Genomic DNA, 19,115 nt, shown 5'->3' on the forward strand with positions numbered 1-19,115 from the left:
GTGACGCTAGGGTGTGTTTTTAAAGCGTGTGTGTGTGTGGAGTTTAGACTGCATGCAGATGACGAGTGACTGGCTCGTGTATTAGACTCACTGGGATCATGATCATCTCATCATTTCGCCCCAACCCGGATTTTTTAGTTTTTTTTTAATTACTAATAATAATCGCAGCCAGTGGCTTCCGTTTCTTCTATGCAGCTCAACATCAGTGTGACTCACGAGGATGAGCATGCTGCATAAACCGTACACGAATCGCACAGCTCGGACCCCTCGTGCACACAACACCGTATGACTAGATCAGATATCGCAATAGAATCCAATCTGTGGTGTCGCTATTGATTCGTGTAATGGTTTGCGAAATGAGATCATCACTCGATCGGATTCTCAAGCCTTTTCCCAAAGACATGTTAACATGAGCGGCTTGATAAACACTGCTGGGTTCGTTTTTTTTCCCTCGCCACACTTCACATCTCCAGGTTTTTAATGAGAATTTCACACATTCTGAAATATAGCTCATGTCTAAAACGGTCAATATCGTGCATCAGGATCATGGAGCATGCTAAGTGAAGTAGGAAGGTCATCGAAGCGGGTGAGGAAATCAAAACGCTTCCTGTTGTGTTCAGTATGGTGTTATTTTAGAGCCTCATTTCAGAGATGTTGATTTTAAATATTTGTGTAGTAGCAAAGTGTCTCTCCACTCCCTGAAATGGACAAATGCTTTGAAAGGCACTATTGCAGTTTATGAGGTATGTGCTAGAGAAAAATTTCTAATACAGTTTCTAACTTTTTCATGTGTCTCTCAAAGTTTTCGCCACATTTACTTCCTGACATTTGGCAGACGCCTTTATCCAGAGCCACTTCAGCTCATTGTATACAATTGAGTAATTGAGGGTTAAGGGTCTTTGCTCAGGGTTGGTGGACCTGGGATTCAAACTCACAACCTTCTGAGCAGTAGTCCAACTCCTTAAACACTAAGCTACCATATCCCTGTTGGCATGTGGTACCACTAAGCTGCCACGTTCCTACTGGGTCATTTGCTAATTACTAACTCGCTAGCTGTCCCCAATCACATGACCTCTACCAACCAGGAGGGTGATGTCTCACACGTGCTTATCTGAGAAGGTAGCCAACCGTATATACTTTAAAGCATTTAAAGCGCCTATTCTCCATACCTGACCTCACAGTCCATTAGCGTCACTGTGAATGGCCGAGGCGAGTCAAAAACCCCATTCCTGCCCCTTCAGTATCTGTTTGGAAGCTCAGTAAGCATTTAGGGTTAAGTCTGTGACTTTATCTAACTGTGTGAGGAAATCACGTTTAGACAGCTTCAGTCAGATTTCCTCATTACACAACAATGATCTCTGCGATAAACACAATCCTTTCCGTAATGTCTTTGTGAAATATATTTATAGTCTCCTAAACTTAAGGTTTGAAATGATCTTATAGACCCATTTTATGGATTCCCAGAACTTCCTCACGCTTCAGCGATTGTGAACAGAGTGAAACGTCTGGGGTTTTTTTGATGCATGTGATTGACTGAGCCTTGTAAGAAACTCCACACAGGTCTTTATGAATAATAAATAACTTGCTCCCACCATGGCTTTACCACTAGAAGTGCTTTAAGCAGTAAAAGGAATGCGGCGAAAACAAATAGGACAAGAAAAATGGCGGCTCCGATTACTTGACCATTAAAGAGCAGCGAAGAACCTCGTGTGGGTTTCGAGGTTTCGGTGCTATCGATCTCTGGGTTTAAAACAGGACAGTGTAGAGTTCAGCAAGTTCCATGAAAAAACACAGTCGCATTATATCTTCATTTCCCTCACTCTATCTATCTATCTATCTATCTATCTATCTATCTATCTATCTATCTATCTATCTATCTATCTATCTATCTATCTATCTATCTATCTATCTATCTGTCTACCTATCTATCTGTCTACCTATCTATCTGTCTACCTATCTATTTATCTGTCTGTCTATCTGTCTATTTATCCATCTGTCTATCTGTCTATTTATCCATCTGTCCGTTTTTGTCTGTCTGTCTGTCTGTCTGTCTATCTATCTATCTATTTTTTTTTTGCTCTTCTTGCTGCTCTCATTGGCTCGTGACTTTTCAGACACCCCGTATATCGTAAAGTTTTTCCAAGGCTATGATTCCGTTTCTGAACCTTTTGAGTGATCTCCTGCCTAACAGGCCTTCGAGTTGCAGTGATGTGTAATGAAACATTTCCTGAAGGTTTAAATGCCCGTCTGAGGCACGGAGGCTTGCGGTGATCAGGGGAAGGGTTGGATGGAAGCCTCCATGAGCTGCATATTAAACGCTGCTCTTCTCACCGCGCTCCACACCTCCAGCACTTCACACCACGAGTCGCACTTCACAGCTAATTGTCCCAGCTAGCCCACACAGAGGGAATATTCAATTTAAAAATAATACGCATTGGAATTAAAAATAAATATGTCTAATACAGGCAATAAAAAGCCAAAAAAAAAAAGTTAGGATAAACAATTGGATGTTTCCGGTGTAACGCACTCCTGTCTGCCCTCTTCCCCATACTCCAGTACTCCAGTGCAGCTACAGTAGTGTTGTTAGAGAAAGCATCCCTTTCGACCAGACATAGTTATCGTTTCTATGGTAACAGCTTACACGTTCTTCTGTAGCTTGTCTAGAAACAGATATAAAGATGTGTGTCGTTTCTGTAAACGGACATTTGAGTCTCCAACTCTCAGACAAGGAGTAATATGACACAAGCAACTCTTCATAGCAGCTTTAATATAAGTGGAAACAAGGACTGTCTTGTCTCATGGATGTGCCACAACATTATACATAACCATGTATGGGTGTATCATAATCCAGTGAGAAATATTCTAGTTTGGGTGGCACACTGTAATTTGCACCAGAATAAAACACTGTTGTTTTTGTAGAGGAGGAAGGAGAGTGCGTAGACAGAGAGAGAAGAGGAAAGGTAAGAGTGTAGGACTGAGAATAGGAACTCTGAATGTTGGTACTGTGACAGGGAAACGTAGAGAGCTGGCTGATATGATGGAGAGAAGGAAGGTGGATATACTGTGTGTACAGGAGACCAGGTGGAAGGGTAGCAAGGCTCGTAGTATAGGAGCAGGATTCAAGCTGTTTTATTATGGTGTGGTTAGTTTGTTTTTCTGTAAATGCCTTATTGCGATTTATTTCTCTTATACCGTAGCGACTTAAGTTAAGTAGCCTTTGTTTGTCACATATACATTACTGCACAGTATAATTCTTTCTTCGCATATCCCATCCTTGGGAGCTGGGGTCAGAGAACAGGGTCAGCCATGATGGAGCGCCCCTGGAGCAGGGTGGGAGGGCTGGAGACACTGCTTTATATTTAATTTTTCTCATAATACAAGAATACTTAGCATTCTGCTTTTGAGTGCTAGTTAACTCTCTCCTTATCCAACCTTGAAATGCTATTTATTTCACGCCTGTACCGTAAACTCCTTTCTCACAGCTTCCCACGTGGTTGCCATGTTGCTTACACTCACAAAGACAGACTTCAAATTCACAAGGTTACGTTTAACCGAGCCTCCGATTAATTACAATTCGACACCATTTCACATCGGATCAACGTTTCAATTAGGAGCAGCTTATTTTACTCTGGTGTATAGACGGATTTCGTTCATTCCGACTCGGCTCTCGTTAGGCAAACATTGTTCATTAGTGCCATCTCCACTAGGACTTCACAATAAAAAACTCATCCGTGTTCGATTGACTGAAGGCAGAATTGTGCTCCATCCCTCCATCAGATCAAGCATGACTGCTCTGCTCTTGACCAGTTTATCAGTTTAGCTGCATGCAATCGACAGAGAACGTAGATGAGCTGCGTATTTCCCCCACAAAACCCAGTGCTAAATATAGGCTTATATTGAGTTCTTTCTTGATGTTTTTTGATCACGTTCGCTGGAGATCACAGATGTTTGCTTGCTGCGCAGAGAAGAGAAGTGGATGCTCGACAGCGTGGCTTTGCCCAGGGGAATGATAAATACCCGTTTACCAGGCGGTAACAGAAGTGAGTGTGTGTGTTTTTAAATAGAGCACTTGTGTGTTTTCATGTGCGTGTGTGTTCAGCTCCAGGAGGCGAAGCAGATGGAGAGGGAGAGGCACAGGCAGCATTCTCCGCTCAGCCAGCAGGAACCCGAGTCTCCACAGCTACAACAGCTCCCAGACACTCCGGCCAAGAGCCAGAGCCCGTCAGGTCAGGAGATCAGCGGAGGGTCAGTGGTAGAGGGCGGCACGGCAGAGCGGGAATCGCCTCACTACGAGAGCCCGGAGCCTGAGAACGGCTCAGACTTCGGCCCTGTAGAGAACGAACAGACAGAAGCAGACCAGGCCACAGCAGCAGAACAGAGTAAAGATCTCTTCATGATGTTTAACCTTCCTTTCTTCATGAAGCTGCTTTTCTATTTTCTTTCCATCAGAAAATTTCAAACACGAATCAAACTGCCAGTTAATTATGTCATTTTATATAATTAAGTCGTTATGTATAATTGAAACCCCCCCCCCTTCATTCCCAAGCTGCTAACTGAAATGCAACACGCAAAAATGAGAGCCAAAGGACAAATTATTTATTTATGTAGCTACCCAGTTATAAATGTATTATTTAACACCCGCCGTGCTTCTCAGCACTTAATTGATATCTCTTATTTTGACATGCATTTATACGAGTATTGAAACACTTTCTGTTTCTCAATAACAGTTTCTAAGCTCCGCCCCTTTCTGATTTTGTCCTTCGGTGCAATAAAAGGCAAAAAGAACCAATATGAATAAAATAAAAAAATTTGATACCAATTAAAAACTAGGCTGGATGTGAAAGTTCTTTAAAGTAACTGAGAAGTCTTAACACACACACACACACAGCAATGTCATAAGAGACTACGGGTAAAGCTGTGTGTTAGGAAAGTGCAAACACTTTAATGAGGAGCAGATGGTGTGTGAACAAAGATATGCACATACAGTATATGGTATGTTTCAGATGCATACACTGATTTCTCAAGCAGCTAAAAATAGGAATCATTTCATTTTAGGAATAAGGACCAATTGAGGAATGGTTTCAATTATAGAGAGAAGGGGGGGGGTCCTTTCAAACATAGATGGTCTTCCATCTGGAGAGGATGAGATGTTGATCAGACGCATGGTTTCCTCTGTAGGTGCAGCCGAGCGTGGCTCACAAGCTCCTGAAGAAGAGGAGAGTGTGAACTATGAGGAGAAAGCTCAGGAGATTGTGCAGACTATACTGCAGGAGGTGGTCAACACTGTGGCTGGAGGTGAGCTCTCTCTCACTCTTGGATTTAACCACATCCGCTCCAAACCATGAGCTTCTGTGTTTAATGTGTTCAGGATGCTTGATGCTCTTGTACTGATTTGGATATAGTTCAAGACGATAAACATGTGGCACAGCAGGCGACGCTCTCTCACACATCTGTCTCGAACCAAACTAATGGACCTTTTCCTTTGTTTGTGTTTAGATGCTAAGGAGAGTGGAGGAGGGGAGGTGGAGCCAGAGGCCACGCCCACATCGCTGGAGGAGGAAGGTGGCCTGAGCAGCGACAGTGAGAACGTCCACGCTAACGGAATCCCTGGCACGCCCATCTCTGCCAGCTTCACTCCGTCCCTGCCAGACGACAGACTGTCTGTCTCCTCCAGCGACACTCAGGTAAATCATCCAAGTGTCTCACAGGCCACTGGACAAAATGCAAAGGGTGTCTAACCCAACTTTCATCATTCTCAACTGACATTTTCACTTATTGATCTTCTGTTTCTATAAATAACGACCCACTTTTTAGCATTAGCCCTGCATTTGATAAACCCAGATCATCTAATAATCAGCGTTTCCTGAGTCGATGCATGTGTCAGAGCGGAGAAAACACTGAAACATGCAGGACCCTAGAGATAACCTCGGATCTGCGTGAAACTCCATCTTCTACTCGTTTCCTTGCTAGAATTGAATTTAACACTTATTTCAGTCACACACACAGTGTCATGCTGCAACAAATGATATCTTAGTGAGTCAAGATGTCTTGAATATAGTCATATTCATCTGTTTTTTCCTATAACAGTAAATAAAATATAAGCATGTTTAGCATTTTACTAATTATATTACATTAGCGCAACAGAATAAGAAAATTAATATTAAATATTTTTTTTAATGTTATAAAAATAGACTATATTCAAGATATTTGCATGTTTTTATTTATTTATTTTTATTTAAGATATTAATTGTTGCTGAATATGAGTTTGCTCATGTTTATATTAAATTAATTTGTGAAACTGTATAAAAATTACAGTATGCCATTATTAAGGTCCGTTTATTTAGAACCCTTAACTTAAAGCAATTAAGCAATATGACCAATATGTAGTGTATGGCTGCTTAGAAAGAACTGACCCAAGCCAAGCATTCCATGTCAAGGGTCCTCACAGGAAGTCGTGCCACCAAGCTTGGGCTAAAAATAGAACAGACCACCCAAGCCAAACAAAAAAAAAAACGCCCGAAAAATCACCTAGTTTTTGAAAGCATGCCGAAGGCATCGTTGGTATCGTGGGTTGAGTCTTTCCAAACAGCCTTCGCTGACGGTTGGCTTTTCATTGAAACAGTTTTAAGTGGCTCACGGATGTACGCGCAACTTAGCCGCCGTTCAGTTCGGTTCGTCCGTATGCCGAAAATGCTTCGTATGCTAACGCAGATTTCTTGCAAAATTTCATTTCTTAAGAAAAAAATTCAGAAAGGAGGGCGTTCGTATGCCAAGGTTCCACTGTACACGTGTAACCAAAGAAACATCCCTTGCACTGGTTTTCCTGTCTATTGGGAAGTGTTGTTGTTCTGTTACAGGAAAATATCCCACGCCACGGCTGGTGTGTTACGGCCCGATGCATTTATTTTTGCATGTGCTTGCAGAAGCAACTGCAACACAAGCGGCATTGTGCACACACTTGCCGCATGTCATCTGTACCTCGGCAACGCTGCGCTAGACGGCACGTCAGAGCCGAAACATCCCGGTCTGTCTGATTTCCAAGTCAAATTCTACAATAGCTAGCAATTTCATGCACAGTGACGTTACACACACCGAGCTAAAACGTCTGTTTAAAACTTTCCACTCTCAGCGTCGAACTGAAAACACTGACCTGACATTCCAAAGTGTTTATTATTGAAGAAAATCCAGAAGGCTGGTAAAAGGTTTTTAAAATGACTTGAGAGGAGAAATTAAACACTTAAACTGTAACATTAATATTCAATAAAAGACTGGAATAGCATATTGGTTTGAGCGTAATTTAAATCTTTTAGGTATAACCTAGGTACCTTTTAGCCTTAAGGTATCCTTTACCCTAGGTATCCTTAAGCATGACTTACCTAGATTGTGACAAATATATAAAATAATTAGTTATTATAATTTGTAAAATAATGTTTATTATTCTTTGTGGCATTTGTGGTATGTGGCAATAATACTAATGTCAGTCAGCTTGTGTCAACATCATTAACCATGGTGCTAAAGTTTTCTGGCAGTCCATGATCCCAGTATTAACACATCTTTTTCTTTTTTTATTTGATTAGATTTTTTAACACTTCCCATGCTTTTCTCTGTTTGCTGCAGGAATCTGGTGCTCCAGCAGGACCTGCACCGGGTGCGAAGTTCTCGCACATCCTGCAAAAAGATGCCTTCCTGGTGTTCCGCTCGCTCTGCAAGTTATCCATGAAGCCCCTTTCAGACGGTCCACCCGATCCAAAGTAAGCCAGCCTGAAGGGCAAATCCACTGTATGGAAGCCATTTCCTGTTGAAGAAAACGCAGATTTGATCAAAGATCAACCTTTTAATGGCGGATATAGTCGGCTATATGGATTCAGAGAGGGAATCAGATTATCCTAATAAGACAGCAGGACTTGCTTAACAGGATTTCATCCGTAATTTGATTCCGTCGTTATCCTGGTGGTCTCGATCTCTGGTTATATACCACAGCGCTGTTGAATTCTTGATTCATTTCCTACAACGGCAGCTTTGGAATAAGTTTCTGCTTCATTGATTATACATATATATATATGAATAATCTATCTATCATATATATAAGCTATCTGCGAGGAGACATTTATGGAAGTCTCCAGTTTCAGTGTTTTGCAATTTATGCATTTTTTCCATATTCATTTTTTAGAGAGAAGAAAAATATCTCGTATAACAGGACAATAAAGCGATAATGGATGTAACTAGAAATGGATAAAAAGTGCACCATCACACCATTTTTCATGCCAAAATTCCTGTTAAACCGTTGTAGTGTAAGTGGAATAAAATACTTCTGGACGTTTTGTTATAGGAAAAGTCGACCTCAGGATGGGGGCAGTAGCTCTGCCGTTGATTATTTTTCCTGCGCATGCGTCTTTCCATCATTCCAGACCCTGATGATGTCACACTATGCGTCTCGGCCGAAATCTGCTGTAATCATGAAAAATTCCAAACGTCTGCGATCACAAACCCACCAAATCCCGGAGGAACTGGCTTATATTTAAACCCATAAACCCTACTGAGTAAATTGGCCTCCATGTCATCAGAGACAGGCAGGGAAAAAGGAAGATGCTTGCATTGATTTTTTCTGCCCCCCCCATGTTTGAAAGTCAGAGCGTTCTTTCACCTCTGCAGATTTACATCAGAAAGCTGGCGTGCTCTTTGATTTGCATGCACCAGAGATTTCCCACAGTGATACGGCGACGCCCGTATATGCTTTCAGAAGTGTGTTAATAAGGTGTTAAGCCTTATTGCTTAGCAGAGGAGGTTTTAATGAGGCTGTGAATGCAGCCGCTTTACCATTTTCACGCAGCTGTCTTGTCTCGCTATTCATACGATTCATTTCTGGCTTTTGTTTAGATTTAATGTACCGCAGAGAGCGCTTATTTATCCTCGAAATGAATCGATACTTTCTCAGCGCCAGATTAATTGCTTGTCTGTTTGTCAAAACCGAGAGGAGGTGGAAGCCTTGGAAAGAACCTAAAGTTTGATGTTTGTATTCAGGGTATGACTGCAAAGGTTAACGCTTAATGCTTCAGCCGCCCACTCGGGCTCAGAAACTTCTATAGCACGTCTATTAAGGACTTTTCCTGGAGAACTGTTCACAGGAGGTATTTAGCGCTCTACCTGCTTTATTCAGGAGCTATAGATGTGACTGCAGTCGGCTTCGACTACACCCTCTATAATGAGGACCCTGAAGTGTTCTTCCTCAGTAGGTGTCGAAAAATAACAGTCATTCGGGACGCACTTGAAATAACTTCAGTCGGTCCTGTCTATAATGGCCATTTAAGAGTAAAGTTTTTTTCAGCACTTTCAGCCTAGACTGAAGACTTTGAAAGACTCCTGGTGACTGTTCATCTCAGAATGGAGTGCTGCGCTGTTAAATACGCTAATGTTTTGTTCTTAGCAGACAAGCTCCACCCAGATAATGTGCATAGTGAAATCTTTTTTTATTGCTTGATGCCAGAGTTTTATTTTTCCCATGAGTCATGCATATGAGATATCCAAGGCCTCGGAATCCCAGAAAATGGCCCAGTATTTGATAATAATAATAATAATAATATGCAATGATGGTTTTTCAGCTAAACAACACTGAGTTATAAACGGCTCGGCTCAGCTAGTTAGCGATCTAGGAAATGACGAATGCGACGGAATGAACAGATGAGGAGCGAAGAGAGCCAGACAGACTAAAGCACTAAAGCGCCGCCGCATCGCACTCTTTAAATAGATTAGAAGCGAGGGCTAAATCCCGCTCGCACAGAGGGTAGTCAAACAGCAGTGTGGGTAATTGACATTATCGTGAATTTCATTCGAGAATTGTTTATTATACGAATCATTTATTCTGAAATTGATTTGAAATTGTTCAGGGAGGATTAAAGATGATTTTGTAAAGCAGAAATGAATCAGCGCCTGTTCTGTTGTTTTCCCTCCTTTTTCTCCAATCCAGATCCCACGAGTTGCGCTCTAAAGTGCTTTCGCTGCAGCTGCTGCTCTCCATCCTGCAGAATGCAGGCCCCATCTTCAAGACCAACGAGATGTTCATCAACGCCATCAAGCAGTACCTCTGCGTGGCGCTGTCCAAAAACGGCGTCTCATCCGTCCCCGAGGTCTTCGAGCTCTCCCTGTCCATCTTCCTCACGCTCCTGTCCAACTTCAAAACCCACCTGAAAATGCAGATCGAGGTACAGAGTGCAGCTCTCTATGCCTCATGAAGCATGCAGCTCTCCCCTGCTGCTATTAACCTGCTGACAGTGTGGATTTATCTGCGTCTGGTGTATTGTGGCAGCTTGTAATTCAGTTCCAGACTGTGTGTGTGTGTGTGTGTGTGTGTGTGTGTGTGCGTGAGAGAGTGTGAAATACTCTCAGTCATACCAAATCAGGCTGTTGAGGATTTAATCACCATCCCCCTTTTATTCAGCGGAATTTATAGCCGTACCACTTGCTGTGAAAACAATATTCCTCCTTTTTTTTTTTTTTGCTCACGAGTTGATGCTGTTAATTTATTAAACGTCCTCATGCCCGATGCTGTAAGTCTCTGTAGTCGTTCTCTATGCTTCTCTTCACCGCAGGTCTTCTTTAAAGAGATTTTCCTGTACATCCTCGAGACGTCCACAAGCTCATACGACCACAAGTGGATGGTCATCCAGACGCTCACCAGAATATGCGCAGGTACGAAACGTCGCACAAACCACAACGGTCGCTGACCCCCCCCCCCCAAAGCCCCCCCCCGACTCGTGTTTACAGCCGGTTGCCATGGTTACAGTTAAGAAAATGCCATGGATGTTTATACAGCAACAGTGCAAGGTTTTTGTGAATTCAATGATTTAGAGGGGTGTCCCAAAACTTTTGGCAATATAGCGTATCAAGTATCCTGAGCCTTACTGTTCATCTCTTCCATTGGTACTTGCCTCATTGCTTCAGCTCTCATGCATGAAACTTTGCTTAATTCTATTGCATCACCCCAGCCCCACCCACTTTGCTCTGATGACTGTAAAACGAGAACTTATCTTGTGCCATAGAATAATGTCTGAATTTGTTTTCTATAACTAGAATATCCCGTGTCCATTGTTTCACAGATGCCCAGAGTGTAGTGGACATCTATGTGAATTATGACTGTGACCTGAACGCTGCTAATATATTCGAGAGGTTGGTGAACGACCTGTCCAAGATCGCACAGGGCAGAGGGGGCCACGAACTGGGCACGACCCCGCCGCAGGTAAATCTAATCCTTTCGTACAGTTATCATATGTTTTGAATAATACGTTAATACGTCTGAGTCTACCCTGAACTACAGGAGCTGACTCTGAGGAAGAAGGGTCTGGAGTGTCTCGTCTCAATCCTCAAGTGCATGGTGGAGTGGAGTAAGGACCAGTACGTGAATCCTAACTCTCAGACCAGTCTCGGTAAGCTCCTCCCCTTCCACGACTCTAAATATCCTCCTGTCATTTCCAGTCATCTCTGTTTGAATGAAAATTCCTCGTGTATCTATTAGCGGGTTAAGTGGAGGGAAAAACGTTGAGCCTTAACGTGTGTGTGTGTTTAAAAATGTGCAGGTTTTCAATGGTCAGTTTTCTTCTCCATTTAGTTTCATACCGAATTTCTTACAGCCTGTGTATGGAGGAATATCCAGTATCTCAGAGCAAATACAGGAAATGATCTCAGCAGTGCCTGTGGCGAGCTTGCCATCTTAATCAAACAAACCCAGGAGCTCTCGCTAATCAGGGGAAGCACAAATAGCCCTAAACGACGGAGCACACAGACTGCGAGTTTAGCGAGGATCAGTGGCTTCTTATCTGTTGGTTTTTTGCCCGGTTGCCCTCTCTCCCCAGACAGTGCAGATATACAATGCATTGTTTTGTTTTTTCCTCTTCTCCGTTCATTCGTTCCTAAGCAATAACCCTTCTATCAGATCTTGTTATGAAGTGCAGGAAAACCTAGTGGATACAATATTTTTATTTCTCTTTTGCTTGATAACACCAATCACCGCCGGCTTCATCATTGCTCTCGTGCCGTTTGTTCTCGGTCTCTTTCTCCATGGCTCACATGAAAGGAAGAGCACGCATTTCACCGAGCGGCTGTGAGTCAGCTAGCCTTGTTGCTATAGCAACGCTATGTCAGATTAAAGCGTAATAGATATCGGTATTAGAAATGTTATTATCATGCTTATAGAGAGTGACATGAAGCCAGTTGGCTGTGGTCCTTGTGGTCCATAGAGGTAGGACACATCTCTGGTAATTATAAGGCGATTATAAATCTCGGAAAATTCTGGAACTATCTATCTATCTATCTGTCTGTCTGTCTGTCTATTTATCTGTCTGTCTGACTGTCTGTCTATTTATCTGTCTGTCCATTTTTGTCTGTCTGTCTATCTATCTATCTATCTAGAAATGAGTTGCAAGAAAACCCTAGCAAGCGTCGAAAATTTGTACACGCTCATAGAAGCCCACTTGGTCCATAGCATTATTTTTGATTTCTGGAAAATATTTACTTTATTTTCTTGAAAGCTTTATCAAAGCGAAATAAACATTTTAATTTGAACAACATGAAAGGACATTTGGTCGTATTAAGTATGCAGATTTATCTATATTTCATTAGACAAAGCCTCATTTGCCCAAATGAATAATTTACTGATATCACATCAACACACTGAATAAACTGGAAAGAATATCTGCAATCAGTTGGCAAAAAAACATTTTTATTAAACATAAATGTTATTTATACATAAAAGAAGAAATGAATGAAATAATCTCACGCAGCTTTAAGATGTTTACAAATCAGTGCATCTGTGTACAGCTACTGTGTTGATTATGATGTCAGGGTTTGCCCCTCAAAGCTTACATGGGTTTAGTGTTGTGGCATTGTGTGATGGGAAACAGAGAATTTCAGTCCCTCTAGAGGAAGTAAGTGTTAGTCTGTGAGCAGCAGCGTGTCTCTGCTCTCTCCCTGTGCTCTGAGAAAGCAACATGCGCTCTCACATTACTGTGACGGCTCTGTGCTGAATGTTTTAAAGAGTTTCCTACGTGTAATCAGATCCGACATGGAACATTGTCTTTCCTACTCTCTCTCTCTCTCTCTCTCTCTCTCTGCTGGCCTGGTTTGCAAGACCTTTATCTGGCTCTTGTGGTCTGTTTTGAGTTTCTTTGTCTCATCCACAATCTGAATAACCTTTTGTAACCCCATACAGACAGCAGAGTGTGAGGAGCCGCTATACAGCAACACACTTTACAGCCCTAATGAATCAAACTGCCTCCTCTCTCCCTCTCCCTTCTCTCTGTACCACAGAGACCTGGATTCATCTCTCTCACTGTGCATTTCTTTGTCTCTCTGTGTCTCTCTCTCTCTCTCTCTCTCTCTCTCTCTCAGGTCAGGAGAAGCCTTCTGAGCAGGAGGCCAACGAGTCCAAGCACCCAGAGACCATTAACCGCTATGGCAGCATTAACTCTCTGGACTCCACAGCTTCCTCAGGCATCGGCAGCTACAGTACGCAGATGTCCGGCACCGATAATCCAGAGCAGTTCGAAGTGCTCAAACAGCAGAAGGAGATCATTGAGCAAGGCATAGACCTGTAAGCTAACGCCAGACCTTAAGGTTTCATTGCATTGTATGCAAGCTGGTTTAAAAAAACACACCAAACAAACATGCACTATATTGCCAAAAGTTTTTGGACGTCTGCCTTTATATGCACATGAATGTAATATGGAGCTATAACAACTTCTACTCTTCTGAGAAGGCTTTCTACAAAGTTTAGGAGTGTTTTTTTTAGGGGATTTTTGACCGTTCCTCTAGAAGTGCATTTTTGAGGTCAGGCACTGATGTTGACCGAGAAGTCCTGGCGCATAGTTTCCGCTCTAATTCATTCCAAAGGTGTTCTATGGGGTTGAGGTCAGGACTCTGTGCAGGCCAGTCAAGTTCCTCCGCACCAAACTCACTCATCCATGTCTTTATGGACCTTGCTTTGTGCACTGGTGTGCAGTCATGTTGGATCAGGAAGGAAATTGTCCAAAATGTCTTGGTATATAGCTGAAGCATTAAGAGTTCCTTTCACTGGAACTAAGGGGCCGAGTCCAACCCCTGAAAAACAACACCTGAATTTAATGATGTGGATGGGTGTCCCAAAACATTTGCCTATATAGTGAATATTATTCACTTTTATCCACTGTCATTGATTCTTTTCCTATAATAGCACATTCCCAGGTATTTTATTTCTTATAAAACGCCTCTGTCTGGTGTGGAAAGACAAAAGCACTCAAGCAAAATGTAGTTCAATCTGTATGTGTGTCTGTGTATTCATCACTCCAGGAGTTTTATGGTGATATTTTGGTGTGTTCGCTTGTGTTAAAGGTTCAACAAAAAACCAAAGAGAGGCATCCAGTATCTGCAGGAGCAAGGCATGCTGGGAACCACGCCCGAGGACATCGCTCAGTTCTTACATCAGGAGGAAAGGCTGGATTCGGTGAGCTCTCTTCTGCCGATAGCGGTAGTTAATAACAGTAGGAAACCAAGAAACACTACTCATCCTGATGAATTCACCCAAAAGTTACCATTTCAAAAAGAGCTCAATGATTTGGGTGAGTGTTAGCGCTTGTTTCAGCAGTTGCGCACTTGTTAGGCCTTAAGAGCCTCTCCGTACGGTCATGGAGTGTGTGAAAGAGCTCTCTTAGCATTTGCTCTGAAACAAGAGCTCATCAGCGCCAATCCTGAGCCTCGAGAGTCGGTGCCAAGATGTGTATTTATCACATTATGTTCATCAGTAGTGTGAATATAGAGCTGAGTGTCGTTTATTGCTCAGTAAATGAAGCGAATGAAGAGTTTAAAGGCTGTTCTACACTGTTAATTCTGTCTGTTAACACCAATACAAATCAGTAATAAATGCACGTTTAAGGGTTTTCTAAGCTATCAAAGAAAGCTAATTGATTGATAATATGCGTTTCAGGTTTTGAAGGAAAAAATATTGTGAAAAGAATAAAATACCATCATGTCACATCCACAGAAAAGGCAAAATTTTCATTCTATTGCTAATTAATTTTGAACTGATCCATCATCTGGATTACAGATGTGTTTGTATATATCTGATTGCCTCACGCATTTTAGAGACTGAATTAATACATAGTTAATTTCTCTGTCTTCTTCTCAGGTCCAAGCTGGAGAGTTTCTGGGAGACAATGATCGCTTCAACAAAGAAGTGATGTATGCTTATGTGGACCAAATGGACTTCCAAGGGAAGGACTTTGTCTCGGCTCTGCGCCTGTTCCTCGAGGGCTTCCGGCTCCCTGGAGAAGCCCAGAAAATCGATCGTCTCATGGAGAAATTTGCTGCTAGATATTTAGAGTGCAACCAGCGGTACGAGATTAGAGGATTCGGATCTCTATATTTCTTCACTAGACTGACAGATACATAGACCACACCTCCTTTATTAACTGACAGAGAAAGAAACCACACCACCTTTACTAGATTGACAGATGCATAGAACACACCTCCTTTACTAGATTGTAAGGTATAGAGGCCACACCTCCTTTACTAGATTGAAGGGACAGAGACCACACCTCCTTTACTAGAATGACAGGGAGAGAGACCACACCTCCTTTACTAGATTAACAGTAACATAGACCACACCTCCTTCACAAGATTGACAGGTACAAAGGGCACACCTCCTTTACTAGAATGACAGCGACAGAGACCACACCTCCTTTACTAGAATGACAGCGACAGAGACCACACCTCCTTTACTAGAATGACAGCGACAGAGACCACACCTCCTTTACTAGAATGACAGCGACAGAGACCACACCTCCTTTACTAGATTGACAGCGACAGAGACCACACCTCCTTTACTAGATTGACAGCGACAGAGACCACACCTCCTTTACTAGATTGACAGCGACAGAGACCACACCTCCTTTACTAGATTGACAGCGACAGAGACCACACCTCCTTTACTAGATTGACAGCGACAGAGACCACACCTCCTTTACTAGATTGACAGCGACAGAGACCACACCTCCTTTACTAGATTGACAGCGACAGAGACCACACCTCCTTTACTAGATTGACAGCGACAGAGACCACACCTCCTTTACTAGATTGACAGCGACAGAGACCACACCTCCTTTACTAGATTGACAGCGACAGAGACCACACCTCCTTTACTAGATTGACAGCGACAGAGACCACACCTCCTTTACTAGATTGACAGCGACAGAGACCACACCTCCTTTACTAGACTCTGACGAGTTATATCTCTGTTTATTTTGTAGACAAACCCTGTTTGCGAGTGCAGACACAGCGTATGTCCTCGCTTATTCAATCATCATGTTGACGACAGACCTTCATAGTCCACAGGTGAGTGGGTCACTATGTCTGCTGATACCAGTTTACTAACTCTATATGCTGCTGCACTAAATGGTTCCCAGCAGATATGTGACTTACAATGTAAAGGTTCAGGGGTATATAAATCAGGGGTAACAGGTTCTTTTCCGAAACGTACTGCATGGGTTACTGTGTCGTGTTTCTGTTTCCTTCTTTGAACAGGTGAAGAATAAAATGACAAAAGAGCAATACATAATGATGAATAGAGGGATCAATGACAGTAAAGATTTGCCGGAGGACTATTTGTCATCCATCTACAATGAAATCGCAGGGAAGAAGATATCTATGAAGGAGACGAAGGAGTTGCCGCTCAAATCTAATAAACAAAGTGAGATTAGCACTTGGCACTATGAAAAAGTTGAATCATGATGCCTGAACAGAGCGTGTCGGAGATGATATTAGAGCCATGAGTATTGCAGAGTAAATGGAAATGATGTCACAAGTCAGGATGTAATGTTCAGCTATGAATGTAAAATAGTTTATTGTTGTTTATTCTAGAATTTCAGTGCGTTATAATTATAATGCCATTATAAAGCTTATTATTACTCTGAACCCGACACTGCTCTGAGGTCGGGTCAGAAAGATGACCCTCTGCGCTGCTGTTTGAAACAGGCGTGGCCAGCGAGAAACAGAGGCGGCTTCTGTACAACGTGGAAATGGAGCAGATGGCGAAGACAGCTAAGGCCCTGATGGAGGCGGTCAGCCACGTTCAGGCTCCGTTCACCAGCGCCACCCACCTGGAGCACGTCAGGCCTATGTTTAAGGTATAAAACACACTGGTCTCAACCCACAACCCTCTAAGAGTCTGATATCACTTCTGGTATTTGTGCTGTCTAGTATTCATTTGCTCCCTGCATTTCCTGTGCACCAGTACACAGACAGAAATGTTTAGAGCAAGACGTTGCCCAGAAGCTACAGGACAAAGCTGGACATCATGTCTATTTTTTCCGTGAAAGTAGGCGGTTCTTGTCCATGACCGATTGAACCAGACTCTCTAGCATATGCTACAAATCTGGCCTGTGATACTAAAAACAAAGCATATATTTTAATGCATATATTTGACTAATAAATCCTTGTAGTGTTAGATAGTAGAAGCACATCAGGAAATCTAGATATGAATATGCAGATCGGAAAAGCCCCCCCCACCCCACGCTTACATCCGCTATCCTGTTAAATTGGTTCATTTACATATCGGGACCTGACAGGGGCTTATAATTTCTGATGCAAATATCACCGGCTTGTCACGTTTTCATGTCAAGTGAATTTCCATGCGAGGGTTTAATCAAATTAACTTTTTATTAGTTTAAGGTGACAGTAACATTTTCTTCAAATGCCAGCTTGCTAGTGGCTTTGTCTTGCTCTACGCCTGGATTTTCTTTTAGTCTTAAGAAAGTAATCATGAGGTTTCTGAGCTTATTATAGAGTTTATTAAAGCTACCACTCAGTACATAAATGCATGATACCGTGGCTTAAATATCTGTCTATTTTGTTTAATGTCACATTACCATAATTTAATTTACGACACCTTGATTAAGATGCGGTGGAAGTAAGCAGAAGCAACCTTTTAAAATGCACTGTATGCTCAGATATGTCAAAATGTCAGTCTCTGTAAATGAGAAGAAATGTGAGCTGGACTACCAACAACCAGCCAATCATGATAAAGAGGCACCCTTAATTGCGTGTCAGTCATGTTACTTGTGAAATTACAAAAGCTTGCATCAGTGTTGTGTATATTTTGGGTCTGTACAGCGTCCAGCAGTCTCACTGATCATACGTTTAATTACACTCTAGCTGGCCTGGACACCGTTCCTGGCTGCTTTCAGCGTGGGTCTGCAGGACTGCGATGACACCGAGGTAGCATCTCTGTGCCTGGAGGGGATCCGCTGCGCCATCAGAATAGCCTGCATCTTCTCCATACAGGTACACGCTGTTAATCTTTGCTCTTCCCTTAAGGTCTTTCGGGTTACATCGTTTTAAATGTCGTGTCATGACACTTACTGGCCTGAATCTAGTTAGCAGTGCAGTTGAATCAGTCGCACTGTTTGACATCTAGTAGGTGTCAAAGGTCGGGAATGAGAATGGAGAGACGCTCGAAATGTGCAGTGCTGTGAATCTTGCTTTTGTTCCAGTTGGAGAGAGATGCGTACGTGCAAGCCCTGGCTCGATTCACCTTGCTCACAGCCAGCTCTGGGATCACAGAGATGAAGCAGAAGAACATCGATACAATCAAAACACTTATCACGGTGGCTCACACTGATGGGAATTACCTAGGAAACTCGTGGCATGAGGTGAGCTTTGCATGACCTCCTAGCTCAAGAGGCGTATTCTGCTATATAATGCATACTTACACCAGTCAGCCATAACATTATGACCACCTGCTTAATATTGTGTTGGTCACGTCACCTCTCAGTGGTCATAATGTTATGCCTGATCGGTGTATGAAGAAGTGTGTGTGTGTTTTTTTTTCCCCTGTAGATTATGAAGTGCATTAGTCAGTTAGAACTGGCCCAGCTTATTGGCACAGGGGTGAAGGCTCGCTACATATCCGGGACCGTTCGGGGCAAAGAGGGCTTCATCACCAGCACCAAAGAGCAGAGCCAAGACGAGTATCTGGGCCTCGGTCAGTCCACCAGAATGTCCACATAGTTATGATAGAAACACTAGTCATCACCTGTAGTGCTGCATGTATTATTTAATGAAACCAGGTCATGTTTTGCACCAGGCTACATCAC

General features: G+C 42.6%; 1 protein-coding gene across 6 annotated transcripts in view; it reads left to right on the forward strand.

Moving 5' to 3' along the window:
• arfgef1 (ADP-ribosylation factor guanine nucleotide-exchange factor 1 (brefeldin A-inhibited)) overlaps positions 1 to 19,115 on the forward strand; it is a 49,121-nt gene that overhangs the window by 21,321 nt on the left and 8,685 nt on the right. For all 6 annotated transcript variants that reach the window (XM_058376433.1, XM_058376435.1, XM_058376434.1 and 3 more), the window contains 17 exons: positions 4,100 to 4,379; positions 5,179 to 5,295; positions 5,497 to 5,684; positions 7,618 to 7,751; positions 9,965 to 10,199; positions 10,587 to 10,686; positions 11,094 to 11,233; positions 11,312 to 11,420; positions 13,381 to 13,582; positions 14,359 to 14,470; positions 15,152 to 15,357; positions 16,272 to 16,356; positions 16,546 to 16,711; positions 16,996 to 17,147; positions 18,175 to 18,303; positions 18,513 to 18,671; positions 18,859 to 19,003. In XM_058376433.1, the coding sequence (XP_058232416.1) occupies positions 4,100 to 4,379; positions 5,179 to 5,295; positions 5,497 to 5,684; positions 7,618 to 7,751; positions 9,965 to 10,199; positions 10,587 to 10,686; positions 11,094 to 11,233; positions 11,312 to 11,420; positions 13,381 to 13,582; positions 14,359 to 14,470; positions 15,152 to 15,357; positions 16,272 to 16,356; positions 16,546 to 16,711; positions 16,996 to 17,147; positions 18,175 to 18,303; positions 18,513 to 18,671; positions 18,859 to 19,003 (2,659 nt within the window). The remainder of the gene's footprint in view (positions 1 to 4,099; positions 4,380 to 5,178; positions 5,296 to 5,496; positions 5,685 to 7,617; positions 7,752 to 9,964; positions 10,200 to 10,586; positions 10,687 to 11,093; positions 11,234 to 11,311; positions 11,421 to 13,380; positions 13,583 to 14,358; positions 14,471 to 15,151; positions 15,358 to 16,271; positions 16,357 to 16,545; positions 16,712 to 16,995; positions 17,148 to 18,174; positions 18,304 to 18,512; positions 18,672 to 18,858; positions 19,004 to 19,115) is intronic.

Source organism: Hemibagrus wyckioides, linkage group LG23, assembly GCF_019097595.1.
Source record: "Hemibagrus wyckioides isolate EC202008001 linkage group LG23, SWU_Hwy_1.0, whole genome shotgun sequence".
Taxonomy (NCBI): domain Eukaryota; kingdom Metazoa; phylum Chordata; class Actinopteri; order Siluriformes; family Bagridae; genus Hemibagrus; species Hemibagrus wyckioides.